The sequence below is a fragment of the Camelina sativa genome, chromosome 7 (genome assembly GCF_000633955.1).
Source record: "Camelina sativa cultivar DH55 chromosome 7, Cs, whole genome shotgun sequence".
Taxonomy (NCBI): domain Eukaryota; kingdom Viridiplantae; phylum Streptophyta; class Magnoliopsida; order Brassicales; family Brassicaceae; genus Camelina; species Camelina sativa.
The window spans coordinates 765,757-785,679 of record NC_025691.1 but is presented as its reverse complement, the minus strand read 5'-3'; the positions used below and the strand labels follow the sequence as shown (position 1 = coordinate 785,679).

General features: G+C 36.0%; 6 protein-coding genes across 7 annotated transcripts in view; 4 read left to right on the top strand and 2 right to left on the bottom strand.

Annotated features, from left to right (window-relative positions):
- The window catches only part of LOC104699676 (paladin), an 8,409-nt gene extending 1,454 nt beyond the window's left edge, over nt 1-6,955 (top strand). The window contains exons 5-20 of one of the 2 annotated variants that reach the window (XM_010415017.2): nt 916-1,015; nt 1,110-1,208; nt 1,350-1,476; nt 1,874-2,013; nt 2,099-2,158; nt 2,284-2,519; nt 2,768-3,197; nt 3,327-3,650; nt 3,756-3,939; nt 4,520-4,941; nt 5,029-5,202; nt 5,301-5,534; nt 5,608-5,891; nt 5,972-6,232; nt 6,334-6,456; nt 6,565-6,955. In XM_010415017.2, the coding sequence (XP_010413319.1) occupies nt 916-1,015; nt 1,110-1,208; nt 1,350-1,476; nt 1,874-2,013; nt 2,099-2,158; nt 2,284-2,519; nt 2,768-3,197; nt 3,327-3,650; nt 3,756-3,939; nt 4,520-4,941; nt 5,029-5,202; nt 5,301-5,534; nt 5,608-5,891; nt 5,972-6,232; nt 6,334-6,456; nt 6,565-6,697 (3,331 nt within the window). In that variant the 3' untranslated portion in view covers nt 6,698-6,955. Of the gene's footprint in view, nt 1-915; nt 1,016-1,109; nt 1,209-1,349; nt 1,477-1,873; nt 2,014-2,098; nt 2,159-2,283; nt 2,520-2,767; nt 3,198-3,326; nt 3,651-3,755; nt 4,362-4,519; nt 4,942-5,028; nt 5,203-5,300; nt 5,535-5,607; nt 5,892-5,971; nt 6,233-6,333; nt 6,457-6,564 lie in introns of both variants that reach the window. The other variant, XM_010415018.2, reaches the window with a different exon arrangement.
- Nucleotides 6,931-7,880, bottom strand: LOC104699677 (germin-like protein subfamily 2 member 4). Its single transcript, XM_010415019.1, has 2 exons — nt 7,685-7,880; nt 6,931-7,592 (listed from the first exon to the last, which is right to left on the bottom strand). The coding sequence occupies exons 1-2, from the start codon at nt 7,797-7,799 to the stop codon at nt 7,042-7,044; spliced, it is 666 nt and encodes a 221-aa protein (XP_010413321.1). The 5' UTR covers nt 7,800-7,880; the 3' UTR covers nt 6,931-7,041.
- On the top strand, nt 8,290-10,291 carry LOC104699675. The gene is made up of 4 exons (XM_010415015.2): nt 8,290-8,547; nt 8,911-9,257; nt 9,407-9,607; nt 9,710-10,291. Exons 2-4 carry the CDS (start codon nt 9,074-9,076, stop codon nt 10,168-10,170), a joined length of 846 nt encoding a protein of 281 aa, XP_010413317.1. The 5' UTR covers nt 8,290-8,547; nt 8,911-9,073; the 3' UTR covers nt 10,171-10,291.
- On the top strand, nt 13,728-14,527 carry LOC104699674. The gene has a single exon (XM_010415014.2). The coding sequence runs from the start codon at nt 13,864-13,866 to the stop codon at nt 14,338-14,340; it is 477 nt and encodes a 158-aa protein (XP_010413316.1). The 5' UTR covers nt 13,728-13,863; the 3' UTR covers nt 14,341-14,527.
- Nucleotides 14,765-16,479, top strand: LOC104699672 (peptidyl-prolyl cis-trans isomerase CYP20-3, chloroplastic). The gene is made up of 7 exons (XM_010415011.1): nt 14,765-14,906; nt 15,119-15,313; nt 15,407-15,563; nt 15,680-15,768; nt 15,876-15,930; nt 16,025-16,110; nt 16,211-16,479. Exons 1-7 carry the CDS (start codon nt 14,850-14,852, stop codon nt 16,364-16,366), a joined length of 795 nt encoding a protein of 264 aa, XP_010413313.1. The 5' UTR covers nt 14,765-14,849; the 3' UTR covers nt 16,367-16,479.
- Nucleotides 16,427-17,866, bottom strand: LOC104699673 (uncharacterized protein C24B11.05-like). The gene is made up of 6 exons (XM_010415012.1): nt 17,730-17,866; nt 17,546-17,611; nt 17,357-17,454; nt 17,152-17,277; nt 16,869-17,066; nt 16,427-16,788 (listed from the first exon to the last, which is right to left on the bottom strand). Exons 1-6 carry the CDS (start codon nt 17,767-17,769, stop codon nt 16,567-16,569), a joined length of 750 nt encoding a protein of 249 aa, XP_010413314.1. The 5' UTR covers nt 17,770-17,866; the 3' UTR covers nt 16,427-16,566.

The following is a 19,923-nucleotide window of genomic DNA, read 5'->3' as shown; positions in this document are numbered from 1 at the left end:
GAAGGCGCTCCCAATTACCGTCAGGTCTCTCCCTCCCTCCCATTCTCCGATTTTGATTTGAAAACCTGCTTTGTATATGTATTAAGTGAGCTGAATCTGTGAATCAAAATCGAAATCGAATCACAGAAACAAATCCTATGTGCTGGCATTTCCTTTGATTCCGGCTAGGTTTTATCGTATTCTACTACTTGATCTTGTGTGTTCCAGAGTGCATATTTCTTATAAACCTCGAGAACTTATTGTGTGTTCCTACTGAAGCTGGTTTTGAGATACTAAGGCTTAATTTTGATCTGATGTTGGTTTTGTGGTCTTTTGTTACAGGCTGATTCACTACGTGTACATGGGGTTGCAATCCCTACAGCTGTTGGTATACGAAACGTTCTTAGGCACATTGGAGCTCACAAGGACGGGAAACAAGTTAAAGTTCTTTGGATTAGTCTTAGGGAGGAACCGGTAAAATCCATCTCCCCCAGGCTTCTGCCATTATTGTTGCTTGTTTCAATATTCCTTCTTGTTAACTTGTCATCTACTACATCATTTTGCAGGTAGTTTACATAAATGGGCGACCGTTTGTTCTACGTGATGTGGAGAAACCGTTCACCAATCTTGAGTACACGGTACAAATGCCTTGTCCAAACATAGCCTTTGTACATTAGTTTGTTGGGTTGCTGCAAATTATCTCCACTAACAAAGTAAATCAGAAACTTGTGTATCTGTTGAACCTTTCATTTGTGACCTTTAGCTTATGTTTTTCTGATCAGGGAATCAACAGGGTAAGGGTAGAGCAAATGGAAGCACGGTTAAAAGAAGATATTCTCATGGAGGCGTCGAGGTAACCACTAGGTCCCTTGAATGATCTAAATTTTTTTGTATCATTGTTTTTGCTTTGGGTGTATCTGATCATTTGCCTTGCAGATATGGGAATAAGATACTTGTCACCGATGAACTGCCAGATGGTCAGATGGTTGACCAGTGGGAGCCAGTCTCAACTGATTCTTTAAAGACACTGCTTGAGGTAGGACATTGGAATGAAGCATCATATGTACACCCTTTTGTGGGATTTTCAGGTTCATATCATTCTTATCGTTTATACACTTCTTTGGATTTAGGTTTACGAGGAACTACAAGCTGAAGGATACCTTGTCGACTATGAACGTGTTCCTATAACAGATGAAAAGTCACCAAAAGAAACAGATTTTGATCTGTTGGTAAGTCTTATACATTCCTCTAAGTCGACAACCTTGAATGATCTTATCTCTTGCCATTTCGTATTTGCTAGGAGCATAACTTTATATTGCACTTACTATGTTTCTCTCAATTCATTTCTTAATACACATGTATGATTTCAGATTAGGAAGATATCTCAGGCTGACATTAATACGGAGATAATTTTCAATTGTCAAATGGGACGTGGACGTACAACGACTGGAATGGTGATTGCAACCCTGGTCTATTTCAAACGTACTGGAGCATCAGGTACTTCATCATGTCCAACCGCTCAACTTGCGAAGAAGCATATGAGAAGAGAATATAACGAATGCTCTTTCCGTGAATTATACTGTTATTCGGAAATAGAAGCTGAACTGGGGATACCTTATTGTAGAATTGTTTACTTTTATTCCGCTTTTGGAGTATCACATCTACAAGTTTTTTTTTCTTAGAGAAATGAAACACGATCGATTAGCCAAATAATCATCTTTCAGCTCTATTTCTCAAGCATGTTCTTATGTATATATCTAAGAACCACATATTTCTTGAAAAAATTATAGCCTAGAGATAGTTAGTCCATGCAAATTGGTGTTTAAGCCAGCTCATTATGGTATCTATTAACCTGTCATTTTTTTTTTTTTTTGCTTTTTAATGTTGAATAAAGATCAAGGATTCCCAAGAAACAACTCTTTTGGGAGAATCTTTAAAGCTGGCGAAAATATTACTGTTAATCTGCCGAATTCGGAGGAGGCAATTCGTAGAGGGGAATATGCGGTCGTTAGAAGCTTAATTAGAGTCTTAGAGGTATTTAGTCCCTTTCCGTTTGTCTTCATCTGATTATCTTGATGGTCCTGCTGCTTCTAACTATTTATTGGTTTCATGATTCTAGGGTGGTGTAGAAGGTAAAAGGCAAGTTGATAAAGTCATCGACAAATGTGCATCCATGCAGGTATTTGTGTTAAGTTTTTTAATACCTACATTAAGTACAATCTAACGTGTAAGCAACCGTATTTTATCTTATGAGGTTTCACTTAGGGTAAAAGGTCTAAAGTTTGTCCATGAATTAACTTACAGAATTTACGAGAGGCAATTGCAACCTATCGCAGTAGTATTTTGCGTCAACCCGATGAAAAGAAGAGAGAGGCAGCACTCTCATTTTTTGTTGAGTACTTGGAAAGATATTACTTCCTTATATGCTTTGCTGTATATATTCATTCAGAGGGTGCTTTCCTCCAATCTGGTTCGTTTGGCCACGTCAGTTTTGCTGATTGGATGCGAGCTAGGCCAGAGCTCTATAGCATTCTTCGCAGGTACTGATAAGCAGTTTATTTTTGCTTGTAACTCGTTATGCTTCTGTTTGCTTGTAAATCTGGTTGTACCTAAGTTTTCCATAGGAGCAGTTGAAGAACAACTTATTTGAGAGAATTTTCCTATCTTTAAGTAGCTCCCTGCATTATCTATTTACACTAGAATTTGAATGCCAAAATTAACCTGGTACTCTGTTTCAGACTTCATGTGATCTTTAGATGTCTTATGTAAGTTCATTTGCCTCTTCCAGGTTGCTCAGAAGAGATCCTATGGGTGCCCTTGGATATGCAGCTATGAAGCCTTCTTTGACAAAGATTGCAGAATCTACCGACGGGCGCCCTCACGAGATGAGTGTCGTTGCTGCGCTTAGAAGTGGGGCAGTTCTGGGAAGTCAAACTGTTCTAAAGAGCGATCATAGTCCTGGCTGTCAAATTTTAAGTCTACCAGAGAGGGTGGAAGGAGCTCCGAATTTCAGGGAGGTTCCAGGATTTCCAGTATATGGTGTTGCTAATCCAACTATAGATGGTATTCGATCTGTCATTGAAAGGGTTGGGAGTTCTAGAGGTGGTCGGCCAGTTTTCTGGCACAATATGAGAGAAGAACCTGTTATCTATATCAACGGGAAACCATTCGTTCTACGTGAAGTTGAAAGACCGTATAAGAACATGCTAGAATATACGGTAATAATATGTGTGTGTTTTAAGTATATTTCAGATACTATTAGATGCAATTCCTTTGAGTGATTAGCCTCAGTTTATCTTCAACTCTTATGGATTGGTTAGAAAGCTTATATAAATATGTCTATGTAGGGAATTGATCGAGATAGAGTCGAAGGAATGGAGGCTCGTCTAAAAGAGGATATTCTAAGAGAAGCTAAGCGATACGACGGTGCAATAATGGTCATTCATGAAACCAAAGATGGACAGATTTTTGACTTATGGGAAAATGTGGATAATGATTCTGTTCAAACACCCCTCGAGGTCTACAAATGTTTAGAGGCTGATGGTTTTCCTATTAAGTATGCACGCGTACCTATAACTGATGGTAAAGCTCCTAAAAGCTCAGACTTTGACACATTGACATCTAATATTGCTTCTGCTTCCAAAGACACTGCCTTTGTCTTCAATTGCCAGGTTGGGTTTTCTTCTGCATCCCAGTCTGCTTGTGTATTTCGATATGTTTGGTAATCCTCTTTAGCTTATCTGTTCGACTTACAGTAATTCCTTTTTCATTCACAGATGGGGAGAGGTAGAACAACCACTGGAACTGTCATTGCTTGTCTAGTGAAGCTCCGCATCAATTATGGGAGACCTATCAAGGTTCTTTATGATGTTCTGACCCATGAAATTGTGGATGAAGATTCCTCAAGTGGTGGTGAAGAATGTGGAAGTAATAACGCTGAAGAAAGACCTCGTAATTCAGGACGAAGAAGTGAGGAGGAACAAGGTCGTGCATTTGGAATGGATGACATCCTTTTACTGTGGAAAATTACTAGGTTATTCGATAATGGAGTTGAATCCCGTGAGGCGTTAGATGCTGTGATTGATAGATGTTCTGCATTGCAAAATATTCGTGAAGCTGTTCTGCAGTACAGGAAGGTTTTCAACCAACAACATGTTGAGCCACGAGTAAGGAGTGCTGCCTTGAAACGTGGCGCTGAATACTTGGAGAGATACTTCCGTTTGATTGCCTTTGCAGCCTACTTAGGAAGCAAAGCTTTTGATGGATTCTTTGTGGAAGGAGAATCTAAGGTGACGTTCAAGAATTGGTTGCATCAGAGGCCCGAGGTGCAAGCAATGAAGTGGAGCATAAGGCTAAGACCTGGACGATTTTTTACCATACCTGTGAGTCAGATTTCCCATTATTGAGGCTTGGACACTGTGTAATTTTATTTATTTGCGTGTTGTAACTATGGATATTTTCATGTAGGAGGAACTGCGGGCACAACATGAATCGCAACANTGTGGAAGTAATAACGCTGAAGAAAGACCTCGTAATTCAGGACGAAGAAGTGAGGATGAACAAGGTCGTGCATTTGGAATGGATGACATCCTTTTACTGTGGAAAATTACTAGGTTATTCGATAATGGAGTTGAATCCCGTGAGGCGTTAGATGCTGTGATTGATAGATGTTCTGCATTGCAAAATATTCGTGAAGCTGTTCTGCAGTACAGGAAGGTTTTCAACCAACAACATGTTGAGCCACGAGTAAGGAGTGCTGCCTTGAAACGTGGCGCTGAATACTTGGAGAGATACTTCCGTTTGATTGCCTTTGCAGCCTACTTAGGAAGCAAAGCTTTTGATGGATTCTTTGTGGAAGGAGAATCTAAGGTGACGTTCAAGAATTGGTTGCATCAGAGGCCCGAGGTGCAAGCAATGAAGTGGAGCATAAGGCTAAGACCTGGACGATTTTTTACCATTCCTGTGAGTCCAATTTCCCATTATTCAAGCTTGGAGACTGTATAATTTTTTATTTATTTGCGTGTTGTAACTTTAGATATTTTCATGTAGGAGGAACTGCGGGCACAACATGAATCGCAACATGGAGATGCAGTCATGGAGTCAATTGTCAACGAACGGAGTGGTTCTGTCTTGGGAAAAGGTTCTATTCTTAAAATGTACTTTTTTCCTGGCCAAAGAACTTCAAGTCGCTTGCAAATCAACGGTGCACCTCATGTATACAAGGTAGGCTTCAAGGAAATGTGATGTTTGTACCCGTGGTTTCCTGATTACTGGTAAACTTAAAATGATCACACTTAACCATGACATAACGTTCATTTCAGGTCGATAGATATCCTGTTTATAGTATGGCAACTCCCACAATTTCAGGCGCTAAAAAGATGCTCGCCTATTTAGGCACCAAACTAAAGGAAGAAGGTGGGGTTTCAACAGAGAGGATAGTAATAACAGACTTGAGAGAAGAAGCAGTTGTTTACATCAATGGAACTCCTTTTGTCTTGAGAGAATTGAGTAAACCTGTTGATACCCTTAAGCATGTTGGAATAACGGGTGCAGTGGTATGTTTCAAACAAGAGCTAATAATTATGCAAATTGCAAAAGCAGTTTCATTAATTTGAATCCTCAATGCAGGTAGAAAGCATAGAAACACGGTTAAAAGAAGATATATTGTCTGAAGTTCGAGAGACTGGAGGTCGAATGCTATTGCATCGTGAAGAATACAGCCCAGCATCAAATGAATCTCGGGTTATTGGATATTGGGAGAATATTCAACCAGATAATGTGAAGACACCTGCAGAAGTATATGCTGCTCTGAAAGATGAAAATTTCAACATATCGTACCAAAGAATACCTTTAACCAGAGAAAAAGACGCATTAGCTTCTGATGTAGACGCAATCCAGTACTGTAAAGACGAGTAAGTATCAATCATCTGCACATTTTATATACATACCAAATCTTTTTCCGTTTTAACTTGTGGTGACGTTTTCAACACAGTTCTGCTGGGAGTTACTTGTTTGTATCGCACACCGGTTTTGGAGGTGTTTCGTATGCAATGGCCATTACTTGTCTCCTACTTCAACCTGGTCAGAACTTCATATCAACCTTGTCTGCTACCTTGGAAGAAGATGATTCGACGTCACGGGCTTGTGATGAAGAAGCATTGAGTATGGGAGATTACCGTGACATACTGAGTCTCATAAGAGTGCTTTCTCATGGTCCGCAAAGCAAATCAGACGTAGATGGAATAGTCGAATTGTATGTATTGATAGAATCAATCAATCAATCTCTTTTGACAATTTTCTTTCACTTTTTAACTACATCGCTCATGATTTCGTTCTCTTGTTTTGGCATTCTAGGTGTGCTGGTGCAGGACATTTGAGAGAAGACATCGTTTACTACAGTAAAGAACTGAACAAGCTTCCAATTACAAAAGATGAAAACCGTTCGTACATCATGGACATGGGTGTTAAAGCCTTACGGTTAGTTACTCGACTCCAATCCGGTCATTAACCAATCCAAACCAAACCTTGAGTTTCGATTTCTTTCCATATTCAAACGAGTAATCTGATTGTTATATGTATGTACAGGCGTTACTTTTACCTGATAACATTCAGATCATACCTCTACTGCACGTCGCCTGAAGAAATGAAATTTTTGGATTGGATGAAGTCACGGCCGGAACTTGGACATCTCTGTCATAACCTCAGGATAGATAAATAAAAGGTGTTTTTGGGGTTTCAGTGTCCATACATACATATATATATAAATATATAACCTAGTCGAAGTTATGTTGTTTGGTTTATACAGAGCTTTTAGTGTATAAAAAAATTGTACAGCTTTCTCTCCATGTCTCCGTGTTTGCTTTGTAGAGAGAGATCTATCTCTGTTTATAGGTTTGCTCCTTTTCATATGGATTGCTTTAAAACCCCCCCCAGCTGATTCAGCTAGGTTACTTTAATGAACAAGCTTCTTCTTCTTTTTCCTTTATTAATTATTAAAACCAATTAGTAAAATAAATTTATATATAACTAACACAAATTTATAGGTATAAATTTCTCAAATTTTTAGACTTTTTTGGGAGCGAACTTGGTTTTGATCTTTTCGATTTCTTTAGTCCCGATCTGAAACGCCGTCGTTAAAACGTGATCCGGAATCGTAGGAGTGGCCGTGAATAGCGTGGCGGCGATCGATTGTGTTCCCGGTAACTGACTGTTGAACGCCGAGATCACCGACGCCGGTTTGGCTTTGTCGTTGTTCTTCTGGTAATGAATCAACCCTCTCGGGAATACGAAAACTTCTCCTTTCTTCACCGTCTTAGCGAATAGCTTGTTCGCCGTCGTCACGAACCCGACGTCTAGCTCGCCTTCCAATACGAAGATCACTTCGGTGGCGCGTGGATGCGTGTGCGGCGGGTTTAAACCTCCAGGCGCGTAGTCTATACGCGCGAGCGAGACTCCGAGCGTGTTGAGCCCTGCGATCTTCTCTACGTTTGCTCCCGTGACGGCGGACCCGGCTGTGCTGTTAACGACGGCGGGTTTTCCGATCCCGGCGAAGAAAAAATCTGAGGCGGTGATGTTTGATTCCGGTTTACACGTGAAACCATTCACTTTGATCCCTACATACACATACATGATCCAAAATAATTAGTGACATTTACATTACTTTCATAGTATTATGTCATTCACAAGGTTTGATTATTGAAGATACCTGAAGTGTGATCTGCAACGCATAGATCTTGAAGCGTATCAGGATCGTAAGCAAGAGCAATCACAGTGAGAGATGATAACAGAGCAAAGAAGAAGCTATAACATCTCGAGTTCATGATTTGATGATGTTACTATTACTTACTGTAAGTCAGATTTTGAAGCTCCAATTTGCAACTGTGATATGTTTTATGTTTTCGATTGGATCGTTATATATATATTTGAATTTGTTGGGGGAAAATTATGCATACCTAAACTAACTTAAACGCAAAGCAAAACTGAGAGAGTTGGAGAGATGTGATGTCGTTTTCTTACACACACATATACACATGTAGTATATTTTAATTTAACTTTTAAGTTTTGGTTTTCGTTATCTATAATTCTAAGGTTACACCGAATTGTATTTTAGATCAGAGATTAAAAAAACTATTAAAAAGGTTTCAGTTTCCAATTCTTGAGGCGGGACGAAGCATGTTCGTTTATGTTGTTGGGCTGGGCCTGGTAGAAAATTAAATAGGCCTAGTTGGGGTAGATCCTCGCCGGCGTAAAATAGCGGAAGGTGTTAACGATACCAGTCCATAGATAGGTTAAAAGCAGAGATGTACTTTCTTTCATTCTCTGAAGTGTTAGTCGCCGCCTCTCAACCTAATCTCTTCCCTTTTATTCTCTGTCTCGTCCTCTCTTTCTATTTTTTTTTCTTGTTTTCGTGGAGGTTTTCAGACTTGTTACTAAGATGTCTGATCTAGACTAAGTAACATGAAAACGTATGCTTTTTTTTTGGGATTTTGATTATCCCGGAATACATATTTTTTTACGTTACTTAGTCCAGTATCAGCCATCTATCATCTTGCTTGTTAGCAAAGAAAGGTAAACTAATTTTCTCAACCAAACTCCTTTTCGCAGTTCTCTTTTCTATACTGAAAATCGTGTAGGCTTTTATTATTGTAGCCGATAGGATGTTCGATTTTTGAAACATAGTAATATGTTTTAGTAGTATGTCCAAAAGAAACAGACAAGTCAAATCTGATTGAAATTTAAGTTTCATTTTGAGCATTTATAAGTTGATATTAGGTTTTTTTTAGAATTAATCATTTTTATTTAGCTTGGATCTTCTAAGCTCTCTCCTATGGTCCTGTAACTTGAGATTCGTTTCGATCGTTATTAATAAGAATGAAAAGGTCTCATTCTACGTATTTTTCTGATTCGATATTTGAATTTATCTTCTGCTAGGTTTTTTGTTTGTACATTGCAATGCTTTTAACAAGGCCCATGGATAAAATCCAGTTTAGGTGGCCTGTTAACACCACCCAAAATTGGCCCAAGTAGACCTCTTGTTCGATATTAGGCGGTGATGTTTGATTCCGGCTTGACTTAGGAAGTTACAAAATTACCCATGGCTACTTGCTTGTGTATTTGTTGTGTTACCAAGGGGGTAAAATCGAAGTTAGCACACACCACCAAAACCCTAAAAAAAATAACTCAATCCACAGCGACAGAGCTAAAGACCATGTCTCTTAGTTCTCTCGTTCAACCCGGCAAGAAAACCATGTCTGATATTTTCCCCGGCGATTACGCAAGTAAGTTCTTCTCCGATATATGTTTTGTTTTTTTGCCTCTTTCCATAACTGTGTAGATTTGGATTATAGATTTCGTTCTTGGACATAGATTCTGTAGTTGTGTCCGTTTCGTAATTTGTTTCTTATGTTGAAAACAAAACATCTCGCAGCCGCTGAGACAGGCGTCTTTTGGGACATAGAACAGTGCGAGATCCCTGTTGGTGAACTCAATGCTAATGAGGTTTTGGAGAAAATAAGATCGAATCTTTCGAGTTTTGGTCATCGTGGTCCTCTCTCAATAAGGGCTTATGGTGATTTAACTGGTCATGACTTTCCAGCTGGAGACATTAAGCTCAATCACTTCCCCGCAGGTTTTATAAATTAATTTCCTTCTAAATTAATATTTTTTTTAATGATTATGTTAACATGTTGATCATCAGATCTCTAATGTTTGTTTTGTTTGTTTGTTTCAGGACACAGATACGCGAGACAGAAACAGATGCTTGAAGACCTTGTTTCATGGTCAGCTGAACATCCAGAACCGTGTACTTTGATGCTAATATTGGGAGACACCTCTCATGACTTCGTCGAGGTTGTTGGCCGTTTGAAATCCACGAAAAATTACCAAGTTCTCCTAATTCAACCGGGTGATGATGATCCTATCGACCAAAGCGGAAGTGTGGACAATAATAATATGCGGAACCGGAAGAAACGTCGTCGTTGTACTTGCACTTGTAGAGGAAGAAGCTTCTCACTCGGTGTTGCCTATAAGCTGAAGATGAAGTGTAAGAGATGTCGTATAAAAAAATCGAAATCACCTAAAGTTGAAAAGCAAAGCGGAAGGTCTAGGGAGCGAAGCAGTGTTGCAAAACCCAATGGAGACGAATGCAGTGTTGGGAACGATAGTGTTATTTCTATCAATTTTTACTTTTGAATGATGTCCCACGGCAGTCAGTACGTAGTATCTTTGTGTGTGTGAAAACATTGACGTTGTTTCAATCTTTGTTCTGTTTAACTCAGTTTTGGGGTTTTTTTTCTTCATATTTCTCTCTTTACTCAACGGGGTATTTTATTCTCAAAGAAGAATTCTTTTATTTCATAAACAAAGAGCACAACTGTTACAATATACTTTTCAAAAATTAAAATATATACCTTGAATGTCATTTGTAGAATTTTCTTTAATAAGAAAATATTTGTAATTAAACTACCAAACACACACAAATATATAAAAAAAGATTATTGGAAACTGTATTAAAATGTAATTTCCCAATCCTTTATATATTAAAAGAGAAACATTCTCACACAAAATGCTAACGTGTCGCATTCACGGGACATTATTTCCTTTATTTGTTATCAGTTTTTAATAATATTTATATGTCATTGTATTCTTCCAAACATACAATTAACACCCAAAATTAAATTCTTATATTCTCTTTCTAACTAAATTATATCTTTTAATTACATTTTTATAAAATCTTTTAAATGAATTTTTAGAACTCTTTGTTCTTATGATATGATAATATAAGACTGATATTATAATAATTCTCACGGGTTAAATTTTAATTACTATACAAAATATATATATATACTACACAATCGAATTTTAGATTTCAATTACCAATAAATATAATAGATTTTGTAAATAAAAATTACAGTAAAAACATTCCTTATATATATTAAAAAAAAAATATTCTCACACAAAATGTTGATGTGCCGCATTCACAAAGCTCTGGACACTATTTTCTTTATTTGTCATCAGTTTTTTATAATATTTATATTTATATGCCATTGTATTCTTCCAAAAATATAATTAACACCCAAAATTAAATTCTTATATTCTCTTTCTAACTAAATTATATCCTTTAATTACATTTTTGTCAAATCTTTTAAATGAATTTTAAGAACTCTTTGTTTTTATGATATGATAATATAAGATTAATATTATAATTATTCTCACGGATTAAATTTTAATTATTATACAAAATTATATATATAAATATATATATATATATACACTACACAATCGGATTTTAGATTTCAATTACCAATAAATATAATAGATTTTGTAAATAAAAATTACAGTAAAAATATTTAATAATTATTTAATACGCACTAGATGCGGTTTGTTACCTAGTTCCATGTATAAAATGGTGGTACTGTAGTAATTTTTGTCTCATGAATGATTTGTCCAATAAAGAAAGAAGAACAGGAGTGTGAACGGAAGACAATAATAATATCTGTCAATCTGATCCTTTAGGGGGAAAAATTTAAAATAGTCCAAACTCGAACATAATAAGCATAGACCCAAAACTGAAAGCCATGTCTATTTCAATCCTGCCAAGTAGTAATACTCTAATCCAAATTGAGACGACGTAGTTCCGGTTGCCGAGTCATCAGATTGAGATTTGCATCATTTTATTGTCTACACATATCCCGGTTTATATACTCAATAAAGAAGACAACAATTAATCACGGTGATTTACGGTAAAATGATTTCCCACAGTTTAAATTCAGCCTTTGCTTCTTCTTTTTTGGGTCAAAATGTTCACAACTTCGTTCATACCATTACCACCTATGATAGGATTACAAACTTTGAGAGATACAACTTGAGATATATATACTAGTAAAATCAAATTTATATGGATATATATATATATATATATCTTGTGTTTCCTTTTTAAAACAACAAAAACTTCTAAAGATGATGATCAAACTGTTTCCAGAATATCTATAATTTTGTGGGATTGGGTTCATATTTCATCAGATTTATACTGTTTTTGATTGATTCATTGCAAAAAATAGACGTATGTATGATGTATCTAATCTATATGTCTGGGTTTATACTTTATACTATAATTTATAGGAATTAATTACTAACACATAACTGGTTTTGCTTTACAATAAGTATCAACGGTAACTTTTTAAAGTAAAGGAAGTATGTAACGGTAATATTTTGTAAATTAAGAGTAATTTCCATTTTTATTTTCTTTGTCGACAGATATAACTTCAATTTTTTATTATTATTTAACCCCGCTTCGCTTTATTTACTTGTGATCTGTTCTTAATTAATAAACCCTCAGACGAAACTCCGTTAGAGAAAAGCTCTCTGCCTTCCGCGTTCTCGGCAGCTATGTACGGCGGAGGTAGCTTTTCTTGTATCACTCATCCCTAAACTCTGTTTACAACATCGTCTTTATCCTTTTCGCATGAGTTCGTCTTGTCAAGGACTTTACTTTTTTTCGTCGCGGGTTTTGATCGTATCTGTTGGACAGCTGAAGGTTCAGAGCTATATTGTAGTTGACTTGGGTTCTTCTCTCAAACATGCAAAGCTGGTGACGTTACGCCGGAGAAGCCGTTTTCACCCCCCATAAGTCTTAATTAGTTCTCTCATATTCCTCAACGATCCTTTCAATTCAATTCTGTTTCCATTATTCGTTTGAGGTAAGTTCGTGCGTGTATTGAATGAGAAATAATGATGATGATATATGTATGCATTATTATGATCTATCAGACTATCAGTATGCGTGTGTGAATTTGAATCTGTAGGGACTAATGAATGTCATGTCATCTTATTACACAGCTTAATTTGGTGTGTTTCTATTATTGTGGTATATGCTTTTAAGACTACATGTATGATGTATCCAAATATTTACGCGTCTGATGAAATATTGGCAGGTCTACTAGGGAATTTGGATGCGCCGAAAGAAAGGATCAGGTTTTCTCATTCTCCCTACTGGATAGTTGATTCAGGTTAGTTGAACACACCTTTATATTATTATAATGATTCCATTTGAACTTAAATTCATTATTACAAATTTGATATTTTTACTTAAATATCAAATTTTACTTAAATATCGTTAAAAGATGGTCGAATTAGTAAAAGAAATTTAAGTGTTAAAATTGCAATACAATGGAGAATAACCGAGCTTGGTGTCCTATCCATTGCATAGCCTTTGGTTCGTAAGTTTGGCATCACTAGTTCAATCGTTTTTCAAGTAATGTAATTTTAACATTTAAATTTCTTCATATTAATTCAACAATAAAAAATTCAACTACTATATAGTATAATATTTTAAAATATATATATATTTTTTTACAAAATTTACACACTAATTAAATTTGATTGTTAAATCATAATACAATAGAGAATAGCTGAGCTATATTTACTATAATTAGTCGATATACAGAGAAGAAATGAAAGGTAAAAATGGAGAATGAAGTGGACGTATATTTTTTCCACCATAATAAATATTATGAAATATTCTCAATCTAACCTAATCCAAAAACTGAAACTGCTGATTGAGTCGATTGAGTTACACATATTTTCATCATCATATGATTTTTCTTAGGGTATCATAAAATTCAATAGATGGAAATCGTCTAAAAACAAATGTATGTATTGTTGTTAGCTGAATGTCGAGTATAGTTGCGAAGTTCCCATCCGTTAGGTAAAAAAAATAATCTGTGTAAATTGAAATTATCAACTGACAAAATCTGAAATGTGGCCCAACTTAAAAGCCCAAAAAGGTTGAAAAGCCCAAAAACATTCTATATCCATCTTTCAACACAACCTACAAAAACAGTTCACCGGTTTTCGTGTAATTGCGGAAGCTTTTTTTTTGTCAGAATGGAGGAGGAGAAACCTTCAGATAAAGCAGAGAGTTCAGAGATTCTGGGGGATTGGGATTCAGCTCTTCCGGCGAATTCCGAAGAAAGAATCGTGATGGTCTCTGTTCCCACTTCACCGAGATCTGATGATGCGACATCGAATCAGCCGAAAGAGATCGAATCTAGGGTTTCGGAAAAGGAAGGAGCTTCGACATCAACTGCTGCCGGAAGGAGAGTGTTGCCGCCGTGGATGGATCCGTCGTACGAATGGGGTGGTGGGAAATGGAAAGAAGACGGAAGAAAGTTGAAGAAGAAGAAGAAGAAGAAAGAGAAAGAGAGTGATGAGATTATACCTTTTAAGGAAATCATTGAAGCTCTGCTTCGAAACTCCGGTGACAACAAGGTTGAAGAAGAAGAAGACAAGGAGGGGGTTAATCATCAAAATCGGAGTTGTGTTGTTGACATGTTGAAATCAATGGGCTTAAAGTTTCCTTAGTCAAAACTTTTGGGGCCTTTTTCTAAATTCTAATTTTATCGGCTTTTTATTTTGCGGCAAGTAGGTTAACTTTTTCTCAATCTTCTAAAATCTAATTTCTTGAATTTTCACTTATGACCTAAGTATGTAAAACAAGTGTTTAACTAAGTATTTTGTAACAATTTTCTGGAATTTCTTTAATTTTTTTATCTGATAAAATCGAAATCACACAAACCGTAAGAGCAGAGCTGATAGTGATGATGAACGGTCTCAAAACATGGACGACGTTTTAAGTGATCACTAAAATGGTTTAATTATAATAACCAAGAGAATATATAGTTGGGCTGGGCCTAAAAGAAATAAAAAATAAGGCCTAGTTGTCGTAATCATGGGGGCGTAAGTTAGTAAGAGATGTTAAGGATACCAAAGCCACCACATCTGCTAACTTAAAAACAAGGCTCGAGGCGGTTCTCTCTTATCTGCAAAAACTAGAGACTCCCAACAACAAAAGACTTCTTCTATCAAAATCAATGGCTGCTTCGTCGTCTACAATGCAGATGGTTCACACTTCTCGCTCTGTTTCCCAGGTTCGCTACTTAGTCCTACACTTTTCGTAAAAGTCTATGCTTTTTTTTTTTTTTTTTTTTTTTTTTTTNTTTCTTTCACTCTACCAGTAATGGCGTCTACTTTTTTGGTTTTAAGTGGAGTGAGTTGAAACGGAATCTCCCCATCGGATATTCTCGCTGTTCTTGTGGGGTTTTTTTGGTCTTAATTCTCTTTGTTTGGTTTTTGTTTGTAGATTGGGTTCGGTGTTAAATCGCAATTAGCTTCCGCAAACCGAACACCTCAATCAGTTTGCTTCGGAGCTCGTTCCTCTGGAATTGCATTTTCTTCGAGATTGCACTATGCGTCAAGTTTCCCGCTTAAGCAATTTTCCGGAGTTTGTCCGACCACCAAGCAGCAGAGAACCGCTTGTGTTAAATCCATGGCGGCTGTAAGATTTCCCCAAAAAAACCTGATTTTGTCATCATTGATAATGTCCTGTTTGCTTATGGATGTGTGTTGAAGTTTGAACTTGGTTTTATAGGAGGAAGAAGAAGAAGTCATTGAACCACAAGCTAAAGTGACAAACAAGGTTTACTTTGATGTGGAAATTGGAGGTGAAGTTGCTGGAAGAATTGTGATGGGTCTCTTTGGAGATGTTGTCCCTAAAACCGTTGAAAACTTCCGTGTCTTGTGTACTGGTAAAGATCTTCTTTTTCCTTCAACTGTGATGGTGGTCTCTTTGGAGATGATTAAAGTTTGGAACTTTATATAGATAAACAAAACCATTGTCTAAAAGGAAATTGATTTCTTCCAGGTGAGAAAAAATACGGGTACAAGGGTTCCTCTTTCCATCGTATTATTAAGGATTTCATGATCCAAGGCGGTGATTTCACTGAGGGAAATGTAAGTTCTTTTTTTTTTTTTTCCCCGAGAAAATTACATATAAGACTGTTCTGTTTGTTATTTGATGTTTCTTTCTAAATGGACCAACTTCGAATATGGCCTCACAGGGTACTGGAGGTATTAGTATTTACGGTGCCAAGTTCGAAGATGAAAACTTCACCCGTGAGTATTATTATTATTAACCAAAGAATAGTTCTGGTTTTGTCTTGTGTTTCTTAGAGGTGTTAATGCTTTTTTTGACTATTCGTATTTGCAGTGAAGCATACTGGACCTGGAATCTTGAGCATGGCAAACGCTGGTCCTAATACTAATGGAAGCCAGTTTTTCATTTGCACCGTCAAGGTGACTCTTCACCTCATTTTTCATATGTTTTACCTTCACATTTTCTGATTCAGATTTATTCACAAAAGATTTGTTCTTTGATTATCTTCTTCTTGTGCAGACTCCATGGTTGGATAACAAGCATGTTGTGTTTGGACAAGTCATTGAAGGTATGAAGCTTGTGAGGACCCTTGAGTCTCAGCCGACACGCGCCATGGATGTTCCCAAGAAAGGTTGTAGAATCTATGCCTGCGGCGAGCTCCCAATTGATGCTTGATTATAATCAGTATTTGACCAGTGTGCATTGTCATTGCGATCTTTGTTCTGTTTTTTGCAATTATGATGACTGTTGAGGAATTTTAAACCATCAAAAAGCCAAAGATTTTTATATTCTGATCTTTTGTTTCTTTTATTTCGGATACATGAGTTAAAAAGTACAATCAAGGTTCTCTTAATCGATGTGGGATTCATATTAGACTAAGCATGGACCATGGCTGCAACTGCGGCTTGCTGAACAATTGGCTCCAGCTTCTCATCTTTGTTGTCTTCCCATAAATCAGGTATTGCTTCCTTTATGTTATGAATGCTGCTTAGTGCATAGTCTGCACCTGGAACTAGCACTGAGTTCCCCACAAACACGGTTTTTAGCCCCGTTGCTTTAGCACTGGCGATGTTACGAATACTGTCATCGAAGAACATCTGAAAACAAAAAAAATATACAGACTTTTGAGTTTGGTAACTGAAAACTCTGAAACATCCTAGTGACTTATATATATTACCGTTTTGCGTGGATCAACAATGTCTGCGATGCGAATTGCGGCTTTAAAGGCTTCAACAGAAGGTTTACAGAGGATTTGAGTCTTTGAGTCAGAGGAAGGGTTTAATGTTTCGAAACAAATGATTCCTTCGAAGCAATCCTCTAGACCCAATCTGGTAAGTGCTCGTGTTGCATGAGATTTGTCTGCGTTAGTAAAGATCTGATGGGAAATATTAAAACAGAGAATGAGAAAAAGGAGTCAGTGGAGAATTATGAGGAACAAGAACAAGCTCGAAGAAACTTACGATTTTACGGTGAGGCATAGAGAGAAGAAGGTTACGGAGAACTGGATCAGGTTTAAGTTTCTCGTATGGAAGTCTTCCATGGACATATTCATGGAACTCATCATTGTCAAACTCGTAACCAAGAACCTGTACAAACACGCCTATGTTGTTCGGTATAAAGAACAACTTTGGTATGTTTAGGATCAAGAATTTTGAAATCGCTTACCTTGAGACCAGCCATGGTGGTTCCATATTCTTTGTAAAGATCCAAACACATCTTTGGAACTTCACTCTCTTCAATTTCGAGTTGGTTAAGCATGAACTCTGCAAAATAACAAAGAGAGAGCAAACAAAATAAGAACTTGAGTCGTTAATAATTAAGCAACATTCGATCTTGAAACGTTATTCTCTTTACCTTGGATGTTGTTTCGGCAAGCTAGGTTGATTCCGATGCTCAAAGGGTATAAAGTATCGTCCAGATCTGCAACAACAACAGCAAATTAAAGAACAAAACGTTTTTGATGAATTACCTTTCAGAAATTGCATAGAGAAAAACCAAAAAAAAAACGTTGAAGATGATGTGTTTATGTGTGTGTTACCAAAGAACAAGCACTCGTACTTGGCTCCAAATCCATCCATTTTTCTAATTTTAGCGAGAAAGAAGATATTAACGAGAATTACGAAGAGAGAATACTTAATGAAAGGTGTGTGTGAGAGAGCTTATGATCAATGTGAAGGAGTTGCTGTATTTATACACAATTCGAAAAATAATAATGGATTTTGTCTTTTTTAATAATGAATCCTCAAGCTCAGATACCTAATCACTTTCCCCGCTCTATGTTCTCAGCCAATAACTATGGCGAGAAGCAGGCCGGGCCCTACGGGCGATTTGGTTAACATCTTAATCTGTTATGGTCTTTGCCAATTATCATCAACCTTTTTTAGTTAAATAGAAATGTATCTGATACGTTAGTAGACAATAATGAAATGAGTTTCAACACTGGTCTATTATCTATATCGTTTGGAAAGCATACGATAATTTATTTTAATGTTTTTGGTTTTGTCTCTATTTTTGTTTCTGTTTACATTGGCTTGTCTCTATTTTAATATGAAATGATTTTCAGAAAGCATGATTGTTGAAGGTGACTTGGCGATTATGATAATGATCCACCATGTCCATGTTGTTTATATGGTGATGAAAGGCAAATAATAAGATGATGTGTTTAGCACATACTATTATCTATTGTATACATTCGTATAATTTTCTTTGTCATTTTGATTTTCTATAAATAATGCAAACACTAAGGGTAAAAATAAAGGTGAACAGTCGCATATTCTGAAATGTCAAGTGTAGACAGAACACAAAAAAGGTCAAGTATCATGCAACAAAAAATGTTTGATCATGAAAAAAACAAGTTTAATTTTCTTTTATAGCAGGAAAAATTAGTCTAAAACTATTTTGATTGTAAATCACAACTAGTTGTATGTTAACCAAATTAAATCAAAAATGATTATCATCCGCCATAAAAATGAATCAAATCTGCATATAAAATAATACAAACGAACGAATGTTTAGCTGATTCAGAGAGCACTCTTTATTATAATAGAAAAAGGTTTAAAAGCCTAAAAACCAAGAAGTTAGGTTAGCGACATATTATTGACATGGATCATGTGTTCATTTTATTATGTCGGGTTATAATTTCTTCAGATCCCGTAAAAATAAAACATAAAAAATCATCAATTGTAAATCTAACGTAATTCAGTGTAACACTGTGCTGAAAGTTTCTAGTAGGCGCATTCCAATATAAAAGTGTAATAATTTAACATATTGATTTTCTTAGAAGTTAGTGGTAAAATTGTTTTTTTGTGTGTTCTAATATTATTATTCGCATATCAAAAAAAAAGATCATAGATATGGGTTTAGTCCGTTGAAACATATTTTGTAAATAATAACCAAAAATTAGGGGAAAAAATAAATTAGTTAATTTTCATTTAATATATATAATATAAAATTATAATTAGCAACCTTAAAACCTCCAATCAATTGATGTCAAAAACAAAAACAAAAAAAAAAAATCTCCAATAAATTTATTGGGTTTGTAAGGCCCATACCCAAAACATTTTTCGTCCATATATTTTAATTTGATGAAAAATCCCATTAACAAAAAAAAGGCCAGAATGGGGACCACTTTAATAAGAGACGGCCACGTCAGACCGACAGAAGGGCACGAATAAATCTAGCAAACGTAACTAATCTATTTTTACGTATTTAATTGAGAATGTTTTTTTCAGAACAAAAATCTAGAGAACACGCTAAAAGAGGAAGAAGAAGTTTTTTTAGCCCACAAACATGCACTTGCCACCATTATTACAGCGTAATATTATAAGGATTTAAGCATTAATATATTATGTACATGCCAAATAACTGTACACAAAATTGCTCAGAAATTGTATAAATTAGCCACAAATTAGTCAAACAGTATCTTGCTTTTCCAAATAATAGCTAACGACAAAATATATATATACTCCATATAGGATCTATGCAGGGATTAAAAATGTCAATCTCCATTATCAAAATCTAAAAATATTAAATACTCAAATCTGTAAGAAATAAAAAAATCAATACAGATAAATAAATACAGATTTAGACATTTGCTAAGTGAATGAATCTTTCTACTCCAAAGTCCAAACAAATAGATACAAATTTAATTCTTCGGTATATTTCGTGACGGAATAAAACTATAAATTATTATTACAAATCGACGCACGAGAGAAAAAAAAAAAAAAAAGCTT